Below are 22633 nucleotides of genomic sequence, written 5' to 3'. Positions count from 1 at the left end.
CCTGTACACGGCACCCTTAATTATAATACCATCTTGCAATTGGACAAGTTTTGCAAGCGTGAAGGGAGATGGACAGAGATTCCATACATATCGGCTTTTATGAGTTTGAGCCAGAAGTCAAAGGGAAAGGATGAGGTCCCCTAGCCGGTTGAGAATCACCACAAGCCCAAGCAATTCGCTAACTCTTCGGGCACCTACTCTGAGACCTCAGCCTCCCCTCCTCCTCAAACTCATTCCCTACCTGTTTCTCGTTCCACTCCTTCTCCGCCTGCTTCCGTACCTATGGGTCAACCACAGTCATATCACTCTATGACTGAGACCTCTCCTTGCCCACCGGCTGATCTCAGAACCAATTCCCTGTGCCACACGGGGAGTGGATATCAGTCTCCCTCTATCCTGCTCTACCCCATTTACAATCGGGGGGAACTCCAATATGTTCCCATTTCTCCTGTTGTTTCCATTCAGCCGACCCCATCTGCTTTACCTAATCTGCAGTCACCTACGGCTATCTCCCTTTCCCCATCTCCACCCATGCTGCAGCCAAAGACTGTTTCCCCTCCCCCACCTACTCCACAGCCAAAGGCTGTCACCCCTCCCCCACTGGGCCCTACGCCCAATCCTCTGTCTCCACCTGAGCTATCTCCCCAACCCAGGTCCTCACCAGCGTCTCCCACTACTTCCCTGCTTCCATTAAGGGAATTTCCCATTGGGAAGGGCACAACAGTAAGGCATGCCCCTTTTTCTATAAGCAGGTTATCTCAGATTAAAGAGAAATTGGGGAGCTACTAAGAGAACCCCACAAAGTTCATAGATGGCTTTAAGTCTGTGACACTGGAGTTTGACCTTTCCTGGACCGATTTGCAAATTATTCTTGCCAGCTGTTGTACCCCTGATGAGAAAAAACAGATTTGGGACCTGGCGGTACAAGTTGGGGATGAACACTCGCAGGTTGGAAATTGGGTTGGGGTCCCTGGTTTTACAGCTGTCCCGGTCATAGAACCAAGATGGAACTATGATAACAGGGAAGATAGGGCTCGTAGAAATCACTTGATCACCTGCCTAGTTGAGGGAATGAGAAGGGGGGTTAAGAAACAGGTCAATTATGGAAAGGTGAGGGAGATAACACAGGGGTCTGACGAAAATCCTGCTGTCTTCATGAGCCGCTTAGTGGACTCTCTGAAGAAATATACCAACCTAGACCCCCAAAAAGATGTAGGAATAACTGTCCTCAATATTCATTTTATCAGCCAGTCTGCTCCTGACATTAGGAGAGAGCTCCAGAAGTTAGACTGGGGTCCCCAGATCCCATCCTCACAACTCCTTGACATTGCTTTTAAGATTTTTAATAACAGGGACCTTGCAGTAGCCAAAGAGAGAGAAAAGATGGCTCATGCCCGCTCCATAGACCAAGATTCTATAATAGCAGCAGCCACCATCACAACTGCTACCAGCAGAACTCCGGCTGGCCAAGATTCTGGCAGCTGCAGTAAACCGGGACACAGAAGTGGGGGACGCCGCACGAAGGTGAGGCCTGCCCTCCTACCTCTTTGTCCCCAGGGCAGCACCCCAGAGATTGGCTTAGCAAAAATCCAGGGCTCTGCAACTTGCTCTCCTGACCAGCATCGTGTCAGGCCTATGGCCAAGCTGGACATAGGAGGCAAGCCTAGGAATGGTTTTGGGGCGACCTCTGTCTTACTCTCTGGTTCAGGTCCTAGCATGCAATCAAGGCACAAAGTGGGGATGGGATAAAAGGACCCTAAATGTAGACAGACACTGCCTATCACAGAATTAGGCTTGAACTCCCTCCTGTAAAGCAGGCCACACCCTGTCCTGCAAAAAGGTCCCACTTGACTCCTGATCTGATAAAGCCCCTTTTCCCTTTTGCTCTGGTCAGTTTTAATTTTTTTTGTTTAAGTCTGTTCCATCTAGGCTCAAGGATTCATGACACTGTGCCTACGTGTTGCCTCTGGACTCTCTGGGCCCCTCACAACTCCGAGCATTCCAGGCCTTCTCCACTTCTCTCCCCTCCCCCTCCCTTGCGCCGTGATTCTTCGACCCCCGGGTCAGCATGAAGCAGTTTCAGAAGAATCTTCGTCCCCTTTCCTTATATATAGAGAAGTGGGGAATGTCATGGGGCGCAGAGCACGCCAGAATTTCTCTGGGGCACACCGAGGAATCTTCTCCTTGAGAAACTAAACCAGAGGACAGATAACGCCTAGAGGAACCAAATCAGACTGAGCTAGCTTGGGATTCCTACCCTTCATTCTGGTCTCCCTTATCCTGGGGAGATAAGTTTGGGTGTGGCTTCGGCCTTTGTGTTCTGAAGAGGGATCTGTAGCCACCCCTCACCCAATTCCTTTAGTCACTACCGGTGGGGGATGGTCCTCCACTGCTCACCCAATTCCCCCAGCTACCACCAGTGGGGGATGGTCCTCTCTCACTAAAGGAACTTTTCACGGGCAGATGGTCCACCCCCATCAGTCCTCTATAAAAGTACCTTCCGGTCTCCTGTTCGAGGAGATTTGGTACCTCTGAGCCATGTGCTTTATGCCAAATCTCCCCATGAAAAGTCCAAGGATTTCTTTCATGGTTTCCCTCCCCCCACCCTTCCCTTCCCTTGCTCCTAAATAAACTATCACCTTATTCTAACTAAAAAAAAAAAAAAAGAAAAGACAAGATTCATTGGAAAAGGTGCTGGTGTTGGGAAAGATTGGATACAATCGGAGAAGGGGACTGCAGAGAATGAGATGGAGAGATAGTGTCATGGAAGCAATGGCTAGGAAGCTGGTTTGGCAGATAATGAATGACAAAATGGCTTGGCGTGCTATGGTCCAAAGAGTTGGGCAGGATTGAATGAATAAATGAGGAAAAATTCAGGGAGGTATAAACAAATATGTACACACAACCTGTATAGAGGATAAATGGGAGTTAACAAAGAGAAGGCACAAGAATTCAAAAGGGTTGGGGAAGGCAATAAAAAACAGGATTGTAGGTGGGACTTACACATCCTTTTTGCTTTTTTTTTTTTTAATGGGGCAATGGGGGTTAAGTGACTTGCCCAGGGTCACATAGCTAGTAAGTGTCAAGTGTCTGAGGCCGGATTTGAACCCAGGTACTCCTGAATCCAGGGCTGGTGCTTTATCCACTTCGCCACCTAGCCATCCCCCTGTTTGCTTTTTAAAGTCTTTCATAACCTCACCCCCTCCTACTTGGTGCCCAACAAATTTTGACATCAATTTTTAAAAACTTTGTGTTCCAACCTCTCTTCCTCCCTCACTTCCCACCCCCTACCCCCAAGAACTCAAGCAATTCAATATTAGTTATATATGAGTAGTTATGAAAAACATCTCCACATTAGCTATGTTGTGAGAGAAAACAGATAAAAACAAAACTTCAGATTAAGGAATTGTCAAAAAAAAGGTGTTTCAATCTGTTTTCAGATACTATCAGTTCTTTTTCTGTTAGATGGATTGCATTTTTCATGAGTCCTTCAGAGTTATATTGGATCATTGCTTTGCTGAAAATAACCACGTGCCTCTCAGCAGATCATCTTACACTATTGCTGTTATTTTGTATACAGTACATTTCACTCTGCTTCATTTCATGTAGGTCTTTCCAGGTTTTTCTGATAGCATCCTGTTCATCATAACTTTTATATAGTACATTAAACTTGACAAAGAACTTTTTTCACAATAGCCCAGCAAAGTACGTACCATACATTTTGCCATTATAGTCAATCATCATAACTATTTCCCTCCATCCTATTCCCTTCCCATGATATTTACTCTATTTTCTATTTTACCCTATTCCTCCTCAAGAGTGTTTTACTTCTGACTGCCCCCCTCCCCCACTCTGCCTTCCCTTCTTTCACCCTTCCTTCTTTAAATAGATTACTCCTCCCAGTTGGGTGTGTGTGTTATTCCCTCCTTGAGCCCACTCTGATGAGATTAAGGTCTTTGAGCTAATACTGTATTCTAAATTTTTCTTCCTCCTTCCCTCCTCAACCCTCCCTATGAAATCAAGCAATTCAATATGTCATACTTGTGCGGTTATGCAGAACACCTTCCCTCTTTTCCCTCTTCTCCCCTGCTTCTTCCCCTCCCTCTTTCCCTCAGGGCAAAAATATATTATGATACCCACTTGAGTATGTAAGTTATTCCCTCTTTGAGCCAATTCTGATGATAGCAAGGTTCACTCACTCTCCCACTCCTTCCTCCTCTTCCCCTCCCCTCCATAAGCTTTTTTCTTGTTTCCTTCATGTGAACTACCTCTCCCCAGTCCACCTCTCCTCTTCCCCCTCCCCCAGTCCATTCCTCCTACTCCTCAACCCTATTTTAAAGATGTCATCATGGGTTAGCTAGGTGGCACAGTGGACAAAGCACCGGCCCTGAACCCAGGAGGACCTGAGCCCAAATCTGGCCCCAGACATGACACCCCACCCTGTCTGCCCCACAAAGAACAAGGATAAACAAAAAATAAATGTTTTACAGATATCTTCCCTTCATATTCAGTTCAGACCTGTGTCCTCTGTGTATTCCTTACTGAGAAAGTTATTATGAGTTCAAAGTATTATCTTCCCATGTAGGAATGTAAACAGTTTAATCTTTTAATATCTCTCATGATTTCTTTTTCCTGTTTACCTTTTTATGCTTCTCCAGGGTCTTGTATTTGAAAGTCAAATTTTCTATTCAGTTTAGGTCTTTTCATCATGAATGCTTGAAAGTCCTCTTTTTCATTGAAGTCCCATTTTTCCCCTGAAAGATTATACTCAGTTTTTCTGGGTATGTGATTCTTGGCTGAAGTCCCAGTTCCTTTACGTGCTGGAATATCACATTCCATGCCCTCCAGTCCTTTAATGTAGATGCTGCTAGATCTTGTTTTATCCTTATTGTAGCTCCACTGTATTTGAATTCTTTTTTTCTAGCTCCTTGCAATATTTTTTCCTTGACCCAGGAGCTCTAGAATTTGGCTATAATATTCCTGGAGGTTTTCCTTTTGGGATTTCTTTCAGGAGGTGATCGGTGGATTCTTTCAATTTCTATTTTGCCTTCTACTTCTAGAATATCAAGGAAATTTTCCCTGACAATCTCTTGGAAGATGCTGTCTAAACTCTTATTTTGGTCATGGTTTTCAGGTAGTCCAATGATTTTCAGGAGCTCTGTGCATTTAATGTCTTTCCTCCACCATCTTGGCTCCACCCCCCAAAAAGGATTTTATAAACCAAATAAAAGAGGTAGAAGAAAAATTGGGGAAAGAAATGAGGGTTATGCAAAAGAGAGTAGATAGTTTGGAAAAAGAAAACAATGCCTTAAAAAATACAACTGAACAAATGAAAAAGGAGGTACAAAAGCTAACTGGGGAAAATAATTCCTTAAGAATCAGAATTGGGCAGATGGAAGCTAATGACTCAATGAGACAACAGGAAGAAGTAAAGCAGATTCAAAAGAATATAAAAGTAGAAGAAAACATAAAATATCTCTTCAGAAAAACAATAGACCTGGAAAATAGATCCAGGAGGGACAATTTAAGAATAATTGGACTACCTGAGGGCCATGATCAAAAAAAGAGCCTGGGCAGCATATTTCATGATATCATCAAGGAGAATTGCCCCAATGTCTTAGAACCAGAGGAAAAAATAGTCCTTGAAAGAGTCCATCAGTCACCTCCAGAAAGAGACCCCAAAAAGAAAACTCCAAGGAATATTGTAGCCAAATTCAAGAATTATCAGGTAAAGGAGAAAATACAGCAAGCAGCCAGAAAGAAACAATTTAAATATCAAGGAGCAACTATCAGGATTACAGGGGACCTGGTATCCTCAACATCAAAGGACTGGAGGACTTGGAATATGATATTCCAGAGGGCAAAGGAATTTGGATTACAACTAAGAATTTGTATTACAACAACATTAAGCATAATATTTTAGGGAAAACATTGGTCATTCAACAAAATTAGGGGGCTTTAAAACTTTCCTAATGAAAAGCCCAGAACTGAGCAGAAAATTCAATCTACAAATAAGAGACTCCAGAAAAGCACAAAAAGGTAAAATGGAGGGGGGGGGGAACCAAAACATGTTATCCAATAAAGTTAATATGTTTATAACCCTACACAGGAAGAAGATCATTGTAATTTTTGAGAACTGTATCTCTCTTAAGGCTTTTAGGAAGAGTACATGTAGACAGTGTGGGTATAAGTTGATTTTGATATTTAAAAAAAAAAACCTTAAGGGTTGACAAAAAGGATTATACTGGGAGATGAGGAAAGAGAGGGCAGAATGGGGTAAATCATATCACATGAAGAGACACAAAAGACCTATTACAATAGAGGGAAAGAAGGGAGGAATGAGCATTGTTTCAACCTTACTCTTATCTGATTAGGCTCAAAGAGGGAATAACACACTCATTTGGGTATAGAAATTTTTTTTTTTGCAGGGCAATGGGGGTTAAGTGACTTACCCAGGGTCACACAGCTAGTAAGTGTCAAGTGTCTGAGGCCAGATTTGAACTCAGGTCCTCCTGAATCCAGGGCCAGTGCTTTATCCACTGAGCCACCTAGCTGCCCCCTGGGTATAGAATTTTAACTTATCCTATAGGGAAGTAAGAGGGGAAAGGGAAAAGAAAAGGGTGGGGTGCTGATAGAAGGGAGGGCAAAACTAGAAGGCAAAAGGGAAAAGGGCAAAAGAGAGTTGGGGCTGATAGAAGGGAGGGTAGATTGAGTGAGGTGGTGGTCAGAAGCAAAACACTGATGAGAAGGGACAGGGGGAAAGGAGAGAGAAAAGTGTCAACAAGGGGAAAAATACAGGGAGATATATAGTAATCATAACCGTGAATGTGAAAGGGATGAACTCTCCCATTAAAAAGGAAGCAGATAGCAGAGTGGATTAAAAAACAGAATCCTACAATATGTTGTCTACAAGAAATGCATTTGAAACAGAGTAAAGGTAAAAGGCTAGAGCAAAATATATTAATATATTATATATAAAATATATTATGCTTCAACTGAAGTAAAAAAGCAGGGGTAGTAATCCTTATCTCAGAAAAAGCAAAAATAGGCCTAATTAAAAGAGATAAGGAAAGAAACTACATCTTGCTAAAAGGTACCATAGACAATGAAGTAATATCAATACTAAACATACATGCATCAAGTGATACAGCATCCCAATTCTTAGATAAGAAGTTAAGTGAATTACAGGAAGAAATAGACAACAAAACTATATTTGTGGGGGGTTGAGTGAAATGAGCAGAACCAAGAGAACATTGTGCATAGTATCAGAAAGATTGTGTGATGATCAACTGTGATAGACTTAGCTCTTCTCAGCAACACAATGATCCAAGACAATTCCAAAAGACTCTTTTTTGTGTGTGTGTGAGGCAATTGGGGTTAAGTGACTTGCCCAGGGTCAGACAGCTAGTAAGTGTTAAGTGTCTGAGGCCGAATTTGAACTCAGGTCCTCCTGACTCCAGGGTCGGTGCTCTAACCATCTGCCACCTAGCTGCCCCCCAAAAGACTCTTGATGGAAAATGCTCTCCACATTCAGAGAAAGCACTGTGGAGTCTGAATGCAGATTGAAGCATATTATTTTCACTTTATTTATTGTTTTTTTCTTTCTTGTGGTTTTTCCCTTTTGTTTTGATTCTTCTTTCACAACATGACTAATGTGGAAAGTATAAATTATCATGATTGTACTGTATAAGTATCAAACTGCTTCCTGTCTTGGGGTGGGGGGAGGAAAGGGAGGGAAGGAGAAAAACTTGGAACTCAAAATCTTACAAAAATGAATGTTGAAAATTATCTTTACATGTAATTGGGAAAAATAATAAATACTATTAAGTGGGGGGAAGATAATATCTACCCTCCCAAGGTTCTTGTAAGGATCATATGATTGATATGATATGACATGACATGACAATATATAGCAAATATAAATAATATAAGTACTTGGTAAATATTTCTTTCCTTTCATCAGAAACCTCTCTTCTGTTCCATTCATTAAACCCTGAATTCGCCACCATTGGCTGCTGCTCATTTTCACAGAATCTCTTTCTGACCTTGGAGTCTGGCTGGTTCTTCACAGAACCCAGAAGGATTCTCTTTACAATAGTGCCCTCTCGTGGTCATCTTGCCTTTCTTTACTTTCTGGCTTCACTCCACTTCTGCAAGAGCAGGCAGCCCCTTCACTGTGAGGTAGCTTGGACTCCAAGCTCTCCTGTGGCTCTAGGTCTATGGCCCTCTGATCCTAATGGCTGGGAAGGCGTTCAGGTCTGCATTGACCTGATTGCAGCTTCCACCCATTGCTCCTGGGGCCAAGTAATAGAAGGCTAATCCCTCTTCCACACGAGGGTTATTTTGGACAAGCTATTTTCCCCTAGTTGTTCATTGAACTTTGATTTCTTTTTTGAAGGGGGAGGGAGGAGGAGAGGGAAGGGGGTAGATAGGGAAGGGAGAGGGAGGAGAGGGAAGGAGAGAGAGGGGCAGAGAGACAGATAGACAAAGAGAAAAAGAGAGAGGAAGGGAGGGAAGGAGGGAGGGAGAGAGAGGGAGAGGGAGACAGAGACACAGAGAGAAACACAGAAAGAGATGGTGGGAGGAGGAGGGAGAGAGAAAGAGAGAGAGAGAAAGAAGAGAGGGATAGAAATGAGAGAGAGAGAGAGAGAGAGAGAGAGAGAGAGAGAGAGAGAGAGAGAGAGAGAGAGAGAGACAGAGGATGTGTAACAACCACAGATTTTATGAAAGCCAAGGATCCAGTGGATCCTTTTACAAGGACTTTAAAAATAATTTATATATACTCCAAGGAGGCATGATTTTGCTGGTGAGGGTCTCCACCTCCCCACCCCCCACCCCCCATGCAGATGTGGAATACAACACTCCTCTCTGCTTCCCCATGCCCCATCTCAGAATGCACATCTGTCGGACATCTGCAGTGCTGCTCCTCCCATTCCACACACTCCGTCTTGTGTCCTCATCCTGTTCTCCCCGACCTCTGGAACCTCCTATTCTTTGGAACCTTCTGTTCTACATTTAACAACCTGTCCTTTCTACCGGACCCGTGATCTCCAAAATACACACTAGTGTATAATCTATCAAAGTTCTCGACTGCATTAAGACTTTTGGGACACACTGTACCTTGTCCTTCTTTGTATCCGAACATTCCAGAGATGGGTAGTAAACTCTGTAAATACACAGAGCAGAAGGCTGGGCTCGAGAAGCTGTCTAGCACGTGTAGAGGCCACACCCAGTAAAACCCTCCCAGTAAACAGGTTAAACCAGGCTGTTGGTGAGTTAGGGGAGTCTCTACCCCAAGTGTTTGAAGATTCCCCCACAATGGAATGGGAAAATAAGAGCAATTTATTCCAAGCGCCACAAAGGTGGCTAAAGCGGGAGCCGCGGAGCGCTTAGAGCTTGGTCAGACATGGAAGAAGCCAAAGCCATCTGCTGCCACTGAACTAGGATGACTGTGGAAGAGGCAGTGAGGCCGATGACTTTGGGCGACTCTGCCTCACTTAAATCCAATTCAAGACTCCAAAAAACTCCAAGGCATTGCCATAAATCCAATTCAAGTGCTTGTGAAGATGTCACCCAGTGATGACATCGGTCCTCTTGGAAAATGAAGGACGAACAACAACATCTATAGATGTTTCATCCCAATAGAGTATAGTCTCCTGGGGGACAGGAACTGTTTTATCTTTGTATTCCTAGTGCCTATCTAGCTTGGCACAGAGTAATTGTGTCTGGTAAACAGTAGGCACTTAACAAATGTTTATGGCATTGAATAAGAGCTTAAGATTTACAGTTAGAAGGGGCTTTAGACATCAGAGAAGTTAAATAATAAGTGGTAGCAGGGTTTGAACTCAGATCTACCTTGCTGGGGCAGCTAGGTGGTACAAGTGGATAAAGTACCGGCCCTGGACTCAGGAGGACCTGAGTTCAAATCCGGCCTCAGACACTTGACACTTACTAGCTGTGTGACCCTGGGCAAGTCACTTAACCCGCATTGCCCCCCCAATAATAATAATAAAAATAAAAAGATCTACCTTGCTAAATCCAGCACTCTTTCCACAGGACCATTCTGCCTCTTGTTCTGGCATCCCTGGCAGGATATAGTGGATAGAGCTGGATCTGGAGTCAGGAAGACCTGAGTTCAAATTCTACATTGGGTAATTACTAGTGAAGTAACCCTGGGCAAATCACTTAACCCCAATTGCCTCAAAAAAACAAAAAAAAGAGGGGCTAGGCCCCTGCTAGCCCTCTTTCAGTTATCAAATTACATGATTAATTGCATCAAGGAGAAAATCCTATTTTCAGTTTTAAAGACAAATGATCACTCAACACCCACTCATATTTCTTTAACCTATGGGGTCACTCCTGGATAATAAGGACTCAGGAAGCAAAGGTTGTCAAATGAAATGCTTTTTTTTAAACCACTGACTTTTAAAGTTCTTATTGTTGTTCATTCCAACTCTTTGGGGGTTTTTTGTTTTGTTTTTTGTGGGGCAATATGAGTGTTAAATGACTTGCCCAGGGTCACCAAGATAGTAAATGTCAAGTGTCTGAGACCAAATTTAAACTCACGTCCTCCTAAATCCAGGGCTGGTGTTTTATCCACTGTGCCACCTAGCTGCGCCCCCAATCCAACTCTTTGTGGCTTCATTTGGGGTTTTCTTGGCAGAGATACTGGAGTGGTGTACTGTTTCCTTCTCCACTTCATTTTACAGATGAGGAAACTGAGGCAAACAGGGTTAAGAGATTTGCCCCAGGGTCACACGCCTAGTGTCTGAGGCTCAATTTGGACTCGGGAAGATGAATTCCTGACTTCAGGACCAGCACTCTGTCTACTGTGGTGCCACCCAGATGCCCATAAATCTGTGAGGTACCCCCCAAATCTTTAGTAACCTGAGATGAGACTTAATGAGGAAGTAGCATGAGGAGAGGTAGTGTATTACAGTGGAGAGAGAACAGGTCTGGGAGCCAGGAGAGACACAGGTTCAAATCTCCCTCACTCACATGAGCCCTCCCCAATCTTCAGGGCAATCTTCCTCAAATCAGCTTTCTAGGGTCTGTGTGTGTGTGTGACAGGTCTGATCCAACTGTAGAAGGGCCCCTCCCAACTCTCTGTCCTCCTCTGGATGGAATCAAGGCTGTGCCCATTATTCATCTGTACAACCTGTTCTGTGGAGATGCCCAGGAGCAACTCCTGCTAAGGAAATCTGAGCCCTTGAGCCCCATATCCCTAGAAATAATGTTGCCCACCACCACCCCCTAACACACCATGGAAGAACTCAGTTGCCCCATCTCACATGGATAAGTTTTTCCTGTTTCCCTTGTCTGGAACAGGCCACACAGAATAATAATGGAAAGGGCCCAAGGCTCAGACCCTGGAGGACCTGGGTTCAAATCCTGTCCTGAAGTACTTAGTAGTTAACAAGGACTCTGGACCTCAGTTTCCTTCCCTATAAAATGAGGGGGCGAGGGGGTTGCACTAGGTGGCCTCAAAGATCCCTTTCAGCTCTAAATCTATAATCCTGTGAACAGGGGTTACCAAAGCAGCTACATGAGGAGGAGATGGGAAGGGGAGGAATATGGTGGTGGCAAGAAGACTGAGTTTAGGCTGGGCATAGTAACAAAAACTTACAATCCCAGTTGAAGGAGCCGAGGGTAGTGGATCTCTAGAGCTCAGGAGTTCTGAATTTCAGTGGGCTAAGCCCAACTACTGTCCACACCAACTTCTGTATTAATAGGGTAAGTTTCTAAGAGAGCAGGGGGTCATCAGGTCAGAAACAGAGTAGGTCTAAGCACCTATGCCGATAATGATAGTAATAATAACAGCTAGGGGGGCAACTAGGTGGTGCAGTGGATAAAGCACCAGCCCTGGATTCAGGAGGACCTGAGTTCAAATCTGGCCTCAGACACTTGACACTTACTAGCTGTGTGACCCTGGGCAAGTCACTTAACCCCCATAGCCCCACCAAAAAAAAAATAATAATAGTAACAGCTAGTATTCATATATCACTTAAAGGGTTTACAAATATTTCACTTTATGATCACAACAACCCTGTGAGGGAGGGGCTATTATCCACATTTTACAAATGAAGAAACTGAAGCAGACAGAAGTTAAGTGACTTGTCCAGGACCACCCAGGAGAGCCTTGGATTTGAACTCAGATCTTCCTGGCTCCAGGCCCAGGGGCATATCTACTTCTCCACCCATCTGCCACCAGAGAGGGATCCAGCACCAAGCAGTCTCTTCACTTCAAGCCTGTGCAAGTCAGAGATAACAAAGAGAAGGGAAAGGGGGAAGGAAGGAACTAACTTTTCTTCTAATAGTGTAGATTCTGAAAGATATGCCAAGCATGAGGCCTGCACACAGGGTCCACAACACTCCCATGTGCCACCAGAACCAGACTGAAGTGTAATGGGGGGATATTTAACAAAATAAAACTAAAAAAACAAACAATAAAAGGAAAAACCATTTAAAATACCATAGAATGGAGATAATGTTAATGTGTGGTTTTCTAAGTCAATAAAGGTTCACAATAAAACAGTTGGCAGAAATATTTCATCATTTCAGTGCATTTTTTTCTTGTATTGAAAAATTGGATCCCAAAACTTCAAGATTTTTAAAAGTTCAAAGACTAGTTGAGGATAATATTGTTTGATATGCTCAGATATAAAAAGGAAAAAAGAGTCACTCTCTGAACATTGCTTGATAGCTTCATAAAAGATGTTTTGCAGTGATAAAAGCTGGGTACAGTGGGTGTGGAAAGGACACCTATGTTAACTTTACCGTACATCATTGTGCATGCTTCATCATTAACTTTAACGTTCATTTCATAATTCAGTTTGTTATCATGATATAGTATTTAATTTGTCTTCATTTTAGTCCATTTTATGGCTTGCATAAAGGTATTATTTTGGGTATGCTTTTGGTGTATAGGCTGTCAAATGAGCTGGAGAAGGAAATGGCAAACCATTCCAGTATCTTACCCCAAACGATGCCACAAGAGTCACACATGACTGAAAAAACGACTCAGTGACAATCAAATGACCCTGGGCAAGTCACTTTAACCCTGTTTGCCTCAGTTCTTCATCTGTCAAATGAGTTGGAGAAGGAAATGACAAACCACTCCAGTATCTCTACCAAGCAAACCCCAAATGGAGTCATGAAGATTCAGACATGACTGAAAAACAACCAAACAATAATCGTTATATAGGCTGTGTGAAGTGGGTGGGTAAGGACAAATTCCCATGAAGTAAAAATCACTTTAAGTAGAGGTCTAGAACAGCCTGTATTAACATTATCTATTGTATTTTTTTTTATTTTGTTAAATATTTCCCAGTTACATTTTACTTTGTTCTTAACATTTAGGGGATAGAGCTCTGGACATGGAGTTAAGAAGATGCGGGTTTGAATCAATCTCAATTGAAAGTCATTTTACCTCTGGGCCCTCAGTTTCCTCTTCTGTAAAATGAAGGGGTTGGACTCCATGACCCCTAAGGTCCCTTCTAGCTCTAAATCTGATTATTTTTTCTTTTTTTGGGGGGGGGTGGGCAATGACGATTAAGTGATTTGCCCAGGGTCACACAGCTAGTGTCAAGTGTCTGAGGCCGGCTCTGAACTCAGGTCCTCCTGAATCCAGGGCCTGTGCTTTATCCACTGCACCACCTAGCTACCCCTTCAAATCTGATTCTAAACCCATTCTTCTTCTTTTTTTAAATTTCATTTTATTTATTTTGGTTACATTTTAATTTCTTTTGTTCTTTTTTTTTTTTTGGGTGAGGCAATTGGAGTTAAGTGACTTGCCCAGGGTCACACAGCTAGTAAGTGTCAAGTGCCTGAGGCTGGATTTGAACTCAGGTCCTCCTGAATCCAAGGCCAGTGCTTTATCCACTGCACCACCTAGCTGCCCTAAACCCATCCTTCTTTCTGCTGTCCTATGTCCCTTCCTCCCTGGAATCAGAGTGGATGCTTCATCAACAAACACATTGAGCCAAACATCCTTCCCTCCAAATACATCAACTCCCACGAACACATAGCAGTTTATTAAATTACGAGAATTTTATAAAAAATGCGTTTGCCCTGTGGTGGACAAGAGGACCCTGTCCGTGCGGAAATAGAAATCATTTCTCTACAAACACCGCCCCCCCCCCCCCCACACAGAAAGAAATGGACATTTGGCTGGTAATTGGGTTAGAAAACAGGAAAGGATGAGAAAAACACCCCAAGGGGCTCACAGCAGCCTTCAAAATTTGTGTTCCAGATGTACACAATTAAGAGCACATTGGAGAGAGTGAAATCTGATTGGGGGGTGGTGGTGTTGGCTGGCTCAGGGCTATATCCAAAAGCTTTGGGGTCATCCCATCCCTCTTCAAGGCTGTCCTGGCCACAGGAGAGGAAGACATGGGGTAGCCTGGGGAAACTAAATTGCGGGCTCCACACAGAACCTGGTGTACTGGTGGCAAGAACACCTGGTAAAGGTATATTATTCAGTCAAGAAGTTTTTGTTGTTTCTTTTAAAACCCTGCTTCCAAGAGATAATTTATCTTTTAAACTAAATGCTTTTATGTTCTCCAAGGGAGAAGGACCACAAGGGCAGGTTTGGACCAGTTGCTGTCATCTCAGCTTCCCCACAGCGTTGCACAAAGGGTGGGCTGGGGCTGAGACTTCCTGTAAACCTGTCCTGGGTGGGGCAGGTGATGCCAGTATGCATTCCCTGCCCCTGTGCACACCTGGAGAGAAGAAATCCTAGACGTGGGTTTGTTGGGAAAAGGGGCGGGGAGCAGAGGGCACTAAAGAGGGAGGGGGAGGATGTCCAACTAACATCTTGAGAGGCCCCCTGGGAAGGAGCTGCTGGGAGAAAAAGGGCACTCAGGGATGAAACCTCCCTCCCTTCTTCCCCACTGGGGTTGAGCCCTGAGATAGGCTCCTGAGTTTCTGGCTCCATCTACAGGTTATTTTTCAGCCTTACCTGTTGAGGAAAATGAAATAACAATAGCAATCACTACGTGCCAAACACTGTGTTGAGTGTTTTACAGTTATTATCTCGATCCTCAAACCAATCCGAAGAGGGAGATGCTATAATTATCCCCATTTTACAAATGAAGAAACTGAGGCAAACAGAAGTGAATTGACTTGCCCAGGGTCACATAGCTAGGAAAGGTGAGAGGGAGGAGTTGATGCCTATCCCCACTAAGTCATGATGCCTCTCATTTTATAGAGGTTAAGAATCCTACAGGATCATATATCTAGAACTCTTAAGGGAATGCAGAGGTCATACAGGTCACCAGGTGACGCCATAGTGCACACAACTACAGTCAGCAAGGCTCGAGTTCAAATTCTACATCAGGCACTTCCGAGCTGTATGATCCCTGTGTTTGCCCTCTGTGTGCCTCAGTTTCCTCATGTGTGAAATGGAGACAATAATGCCACCTACCTCCCGGGATTGTTGTTGAGGATCAAAGGAGCTAATATTTGTAAATCGCTCAGCACAGAGCCTGGCATGAGTTACTTAAATACTCTTGACTTAACAACACATGTAAGGTTTTGAGAGTGAAGGTTTTTGGTTTTCCTTCCCTGCCCAAGGTAAAAATTCAAACTGTTTCTAAAAGGAACCACAAGTATTATTTATCATCAACTCACAGGTCTCCTCTCTGAAAAAAAGTGTGTTGCCAGCAAAACAGGAATCAAAATAAAGAGGGGCTATGGTTTTAATTCTGAGTATCAGTAATGGGGATCAGTAACGCTTCAGCTTCTTTTCCTGTAGCGCCCAGTCACCTGAGGGAGAAACCACAGGAGACAAGCCTGCATTTTCACTTTCCTGGTCTATCTTCCCCACCCCCACCCCCACCAATGGCTGTCCAAGCGCCCCTCCTCCCCCAAGCAACTAGATGGAATAAAGAGTGCTGGCCTTAGAGACAGGGAAACCCAGGTTTGAATAATCCCACCTCAGCTATTAGTGACCCTGGCCGAGTCGCTTCTCTCTGAGCCTCAGCTACCCCTTCTGCAAAACTGGGATAATAATAGCAACTGCAATCCAGGAGCAAAATGAGATCATGAACACGGAGTGCTTTGCAAACATTGACAAGCTATTCTTAGCCATGCTCCACAGAACAGTATGTAGCCCAACCTGGTCCCATTTCTCTGGGAAGGGCTATTGGATAGTCCAGTCTCAGGCTCAGACTGTCTGCTCAGTACTGGCCCAGGGTGTTGGAAAACTGGGAAAGAGAGAAAGAGGCCACAGTAGTTGTCGGGTGAAGGGGAGGGGGTGGAATTACTTTCCGGAATTAAAAAAAGAAGAAGAGGAAGTTGGGCTGCATGAGCAGTTACATCCAAAGCAGCTTATTCCAGGTCTTTTTTGTCCCCTGAAACTCAGAGAGGCTAGCCTCGAGACCCATTTCATCACTTCCTCTCAAATCGGCCAAGACAGCGACTCTATCTTCAGCCAGAGGCTCACCTTCCCCTCAACACGCTGTAGTATTTGTTTTTTTTGGGGGGGCAGGTGGGAGAGCAAAAAAACACCCTAGCAGATCATTCATTTAACTGCTTTCTGGATGTCTTTTCCCACCAAAAAAGTCGGTGTGTTAGCAAAAATCCCAGTGAGAAGGGGGAAATGTGACTTTACTCAAGTATTTTCTTGTAATTCTATTCTCAAAAAAAGAGATGACGGGGGTGGCAGGGGACCTCTAGGCAAGCTAGACTCTAGACAAAGGTTTCTTACCCCAGGGTCTAGTCCATGGATAAATTTGGTGTTTGTGTATGTGTGTGTGGGTGGGGGGACGTGAGTCTGTGACTTTGGAGTAGGAAAAAAAAAACCCCACATCTTTATTTTCACATAACTTGCATTTCCTGCAATTACTTAAAAACATTCTTTAGAAAAGAGGCCCATAAGCTTCTTCAGGCTGTTACAAGGGTCCATGACATGCAAAAATTCGAACACACTGCTCTGGTTAGTGTTTGAAGCAAGTAGCTGTACCAGGAGTAATCCACAGGAGGGCGCCAAAGGCACCAACAGATTCAGGTGTCTCTTGCAGGTAGTCAACAACTCCTGCTATCCCTTCGAATGTTCTCCATCAGACACTCTCAGCTGGGGTTTTGCTATGATTAGTCACCCAGAAACCTCTTTGAAATCTTTTGCCAATTCCTAGGTTGTCGGACACTTTGTGTAAACCGAGGTTGGGAAGATTGGACTTCTTCAACGTTTTCCTTGGCGTAGAGTGCAAGGTCCAGGATGACTCCTGGCAGGGGGAGTCCCTCAACCACCAACCCCCCCCCCCACCATGTTCTCTAATAGAGGAGAGCACACAGCTTCAGAAAGATTAACAACCCTAGTCTGTGAGATCCTCCCTCCTTGGCCAAGTCGATGAGACCCTGAGATCTGGCTTCCTCTTCTCCACATACTATGCGCACTCTCGCTCTCTCTCTCTCCCTCTACACACACACACACACACACACACACACACACACACACACACACACAGAGGCAGAGGCTCCCTGACCTCCCATGAGGTAGGTCACATGGTAAAGCATTACCCAAGAGTCCTAGGACATAGTAGAACAGGAGCGTACAGCCTCCACCCCCATGTTTGGGAACACACACGAAAGACGGACCTATGAGCAGCAAACACACACTCTATGTGCAACCCAATCCCCTGCCCAGAATCACCACCCCCAGCAGGGACTCACAGCTCAAGGGGGGGAGGGGTGTTCCAGGAAACCAGAAGCCACCCAGAGATTTAGGCAAGCGGGCTGGGGTCAAACAGATGCTTGGCAGGCCAGCTAGGGTCTATTTAGAATGCTGGGACTCTCCTGTCCTTGAGGGCGAGGGGCCCCTGTAATTGCCATCTGCATTCTCCAGGGAGGGAGACAAGCGCTGGCAGCAGCAGCAGCAGAGAGAGAAGAGCCGGGCTCGGACGGCTTGAGTACAGAAGACGAACATGATGCAGTTGGCACCTCCTTGGAATGTGTTCCCAATTCCCTGCCAGGGCAGAAGAGCAAGAGCAGTTAGTTGAAGGTCAGAAGGTGCCCTCCCAGATGTGGAAAGATCAAGACCTGTCTGTTCTTTCCTTCTGCCCCCACCCCTAACACCTGACAGAAGGTTGGCTGGTCCTGGGCCCCTGGTGATGAGCTGAATTTGGAGTGAGATAACCTGGGTTCAAATGTGTTTATTACCAGGGTGACCTTGGTTAAGTCCCTTACCCTCGCCAGACCTCTAAGTTCCTCATCTGTAAAAATGAAGTGGTGATTTCATTTTTCAGTTGTTTCCTATTCTTTGTAACCGCATTTGGGGTTTTCTTGGCAGAGATGCTGGAGTGCTTGGCCATTTCCTTCTCCAGTTCATTTTACAGATGAAGAAACTGAAGCAAACAGGGTAAAGTGACTTGCCCAGGGTCATACAGCTAATAAGAGTCTGAGGTCAGATTTCAACTCAGGTCTTCCTGACTCCAGGCCTGGTGCAGCAGCCATGGTGCTACCTAGTGGCCCTGTAAAATGAAGGGGTTCGACTAAATGGCCTCTGAGAGATCCCATAATACTTCCCATTGTCATCCCCCTAGTCCCAGGGTAGCCCTAAGTCTGTTCACAATTTATCTTCCCAGGGACTTTTTTTTTTTTTTTAGTGAGGCAATTGGGGTTAAGTGACTTGCCCAGGGTCACACAGCTAGTAAGTGTCAATTGTCTGAGGCCAGATTTGAACTCAGGTCCTCCTGAATCCAGGGCTGTTGCTCTAGCCACTGCGCCACCTAGCTGCCCCATCCTCAGGGTCATTTCTAACAGCAAGGATGTCTGGAAGTGAAGGTAGAGTCCATGTGTGGTGGTTCTCTCTCTGTAGTAGACAGTCACTGTTATAAATTTTCTCATTTTTCTTCTTCCTTCATTTTCATCCTTAAATGCCTTGAGGACCACCTAGCTGCCCCTCCCAGGGACTTTTGAATTAGAAATATCTGGAGATTCAGCTAATCCTAAAACAGACTCTTCTTCCTCTCATCAATATATCACCACCACCACCACCACTAACATTTCTGAAACTTTAAGGTCTGCAAAGCACTTTAGATAAGTTCTCTCATCTGATCCTCACAGCAACCCAGTAAGGGAGGTGCTGTTATTATCTTTATTGTACAGATGAGTAAACTGGGGCACAGAGCCCAAGGTCATCAGGCCTGCCTATACCTGGTACTTACCTTTCTAGGCTTATTATACATCACTTTCCTTTGAGCAACCCACAGACAGCCAAAGTTTCCTTGTTATTGTTCTTCAGATGTGCCGTGCCATCTCCAAGTCTTTGCCCAGGTTGTGCCTCATTCCTGAAATACCCTCTCTCCTGACCTACGCTGCTTAGAATCCCTAGTTTCCTTCAAAGGTCAGCATAAGCACTACTTCCTAGAGGAAGCCTTTCCTGATCTCCCCTCCCCCCCTCCAGCTGCTAGTGCTGCCCCCAAATTATCCTGTATTTATTTTGGGTATACACATCATTTAATGATACCAGATAACAATGATAATAATAGCTCACATTTCTATTGCCCTTTAAAGTTTGGGAAGCATTTTGCATTTGATCTCATTTGGTCCTCTCAAATAACCCTGAGAGGTAGATGCTATTATTATCCCATTTTAGATGGAGAAACCAAGGGAAATAGAGATTCAGTGACTTGTTCAGGGCCATACAGATACTTAGTGTCTGAGGCAAGATTCAAACTCAGGTCTTTCTGACTCCAAGCCCAGTGTTCCACCTACTACTTTTATAGATATCATTTCCTAAATTTTGCTACTTTTTCCTTCAATTACTAGGCACATTTATCTTCTTTTCCCAGTAGAATATAGTTCTGTTTGAGAGAAGGATCTGTTTCACTTGTCTTTGTGACCCCCAGCGTCCAGTCCCAGGTATAGCTTATAGAATGGACATAGGTATAGAACAGCAGGCGCTTAAGGATGCCTGTTGATTGATGAAGAATAGGCACGTATTCCTAATGCTTCAGCTTTGATCAAAATGAGTGTGTGGGGTGGGGGGAAGCAGAAAGAGAGAGACAGAGACACAAGGACAGAGTCAGAGAGAGAGAGACAGAAGCAGAGACAGAGAGACATATGCACAGACAGACATATAAAACAGAGACAGAGGGAGGGCAGAGAGACAGAGACAGAGAGAAAGACAGAGAGAGACACACAAAGAGAGAGACAAACACAGAGAGAGAGAGATACAGAGACAGAGGGAGGGCAAAGAGACAGAAACAGAGAGACAGAGAGAGAGAGACAGAGGGAGGGCAGAGAGACACAGACAGAGAGAGAGACAGAGAGAGACACACACACAGAGACAGAGAGAGAGACAGAGGGAGGGCAAAGAGACAGACAGAGAAAGAGACAGAGAGAGAGACAGAGAAACAGAGACAGAGAGAGAGAAACAGAGACAGAGGGAGGGCAGAGAGAGACACACACAGAGACAGAGACACAGAGAGACAGAGAGAGAGACAGAGGGAGGGCAGAGAGACAGAGAGAGAGACACACAGATACAGAGACACACAGAGAGAGATACAGAGACAGAGGGAGGGCAAAGAGACAGAGACACACAGAGACAGAGAAAGAGAGACACAGAGAGAGAAACAGAGACAGAGGGAGGGCAGAGAGACAGACAGAGAGAAAGAGACAGAGAGAGAAAGAGACCCATAGAGAGAGACAGAGAGAGAGAATGAGGACAGAAAGAAGATGCTCACCTGTCCATGCTCTTTTGGGAGGAAGGTGAGGGGGGATGAATGGGAGTACCCCTTCCATAGATGCCCCCGGGGAAGGTCTGCATATAAATGGGCTCTTGTGGTAACCTCTCTTTTTCCAATGGTAGAGAGAGGACAGTGGGTGCGAATCCTGGCGCCCTAGGAGCTTGCTCATCCTGCGCATGGGAGGCAAGGCTCCCGACTTACATGTAAGACCACCAGCACAGGAGTCTGCACAGCCGGGGAGTTGCAGAGAGTCAGGATGAATCGCACTGTGCTCCAGACACGCAGGCAGATGAAGATGAGAGGGATGAGAATGAGCTTCTTATCCGCCACTGAGGTCCGGTGCTGACAAGCGTACGTCTCCGCCAGGAGGGGCCGGTACTCGGAGAGTGCGGCGTGCTATCGGCAACAAAGACAAGTGTGTTCTTTATCACAAGGCTCCCCCCACCCTCCGGCCCCCACACATCCAGTCTCTTTCCCTCTTAAAATGGGTCAGCCTAAATTTGGTGCTTCCCTAACCTTATACACACAAGAACAGAAACCCTCTGAGGTCAGAGAGATTCCATATTGGCTATTTGTATTTTTAGTGTCTAGCACAGTGCCTGCGGCTTGATGAAGGCTGGCCCAATTGAATTAAGGAGGATCAAGGGAAACAGACTCCTGGGCTTCCCATAACACCTTCTCCTTCCAGAGCTTGGGAAAGCCCATGTAAGGCATCTGGTGGTCTTCCCCAGAAGCCCAGGGTCCTCCCAGAAATCCAGGGTAGGTGGAATACCATCTGCCAAGCCCAGCCCCTGCAGAACAAGGAGCTGGGGGATAGCCCCTGCCTATGCTCATGTAGGAAAACAGTAATGACTCTCCTCAAGATGCATCTGTTAGGGGGATAGCTAGGTGGTGCAGTGGATAAAGCAACAGCCCTGGATTCAGGAGTACCTGAGTTCAAATCCGGTTTCAGACACTTAACACTTACTAGCTATGTGACTCTGGGCAAGTCACTTAACCCCCATTGCCCTGCAAAAAAAAAAACAAAAAACAAAAAAAAACAAAAAACAAATCTGACCCCCAAAACACTTGACACTAGCTGTGTGACCTTGGTCAAGTCACTTAGCCCTCACTGTCCTGCAAAAAAACCCCACTCCCATTGCCCCCAAAAGAATATTCCTATAACTCAGCAGAGTACAAATGAGGATTCCATAAGATGCATCTGTTAGCCTGGGACCCGTTGGAGGTGGGCTGGTGGGGAGGAGAGAACATAAGCCCCTGCAGGCAGGGGCCTGGCACATAGGAAATTACTGAAATGCTTGGGTGAAGCATGGCATGAGGCTGTGAGCCTGTGGTCCCTCTGCTTCCTGGGGGAGGCTGGGCTGGATCCCTTGAGTCCCAGAGTTCTGAGCTCCTCCAAGGATAGGCCAGTCAGGTGTCCAAACTAAGTCTAACACCGCTATGGGGAACCCCTGGAGGAGGGATAGGCTGCCAGGCTGCCTCAGGAGGACTGAACTGATGCAGGAGGGAAACCTAGAGCAGGTTAGAGCCCTGGAGCCTAATGGCATTGGGATCCAGCCCATGAGTGTCTACGCTTCCAGCCTGGGTGAGGCGGGGAGGCCCAGTATTTCTCCACTCCCCCCAAAATCTTATTAATTAGCAAAGTGCCCAGCACATAGTAGGCACTTTATAAATATTTCTTTGGGGGGGGGTTGTTTTTGTTTTTGTGGGGCAATTGGGGTTAAGTGACTTGCCCAGGATCACACAGCTAGTAAGTGTCAAGTGTCTGAGGCCAGATTTGAACTCAGGTCCTCCTGAATCCAGGGCTGGTGCTCTATCCACTGCGCCACCTAGCTGCCCCTATAAACATTTCTTGATCGATTCCCAGCTTGGCTACCAAGAGGAAGCAGCTTGGTGCAGCTGTATCTGGAGTCAGAAGGCCTGGGTTCCAATGCTGACTCTAT

At 45.2% G+C, this 22633-nt stretch overlaps 1 protein-coding gene across 2 annotated transcripts in view; it reads right to left on the bottom strand.

The window, feature by feature from the left end:
• Positions 1-13832: 13832 nt before the first annotated feature.
• The window catches only part of GPR157 (G protein-coupled receptor 157), a 40845-nt gene continuing 32044 nt past the window's right edge, over positions 13833-22633 (bottom strand). Inside the window, exons 3-5 of one of the 2 annotated variants that reach the window (XR_006355759.1) lie at positions 20892-21086; positions 16118-17965; positions 13833-15765 (exon numbers count right to left, since the gene is read on the bottom strand). Coding sequence is in view for 1 of the 2 variants with exons in the window: in XM_043997627.1 (XP_043853562.1) it covers positions 17774-17965; positions 20892-21086 (387 nt within the window). In the remaining variant the exon portion in view is untranslated. Of the gene's footprint in view, positions 15766-15870; positions 17966-20891; positions 21087-22633 lie in introns of those variants that run through there. The other variant, XM_043997627.1, reaches the window with a different exon arrangement.

The sequence above is a fragment of the Dromiciops gliroides genome, chromosome 3 (genome assembly GCF_019393635.1).
Source record: "Dromiciops gliroides isolate mDroGli1 chromosome 3, mDroGli1.pri, whole genome shotgun sequence".
Classification (NCBI taxonomy): Eukaryota; Metazoa; Chordata; class Mammalia; order Microbiotheria; family Microbiotheriidae; genus Dromiciops; species Dromiciops gliroides.
Note: the sequence above shows the minus strand (reverse complement) of the source record. Positions and strands in the feature narration are given on the sequence as shown.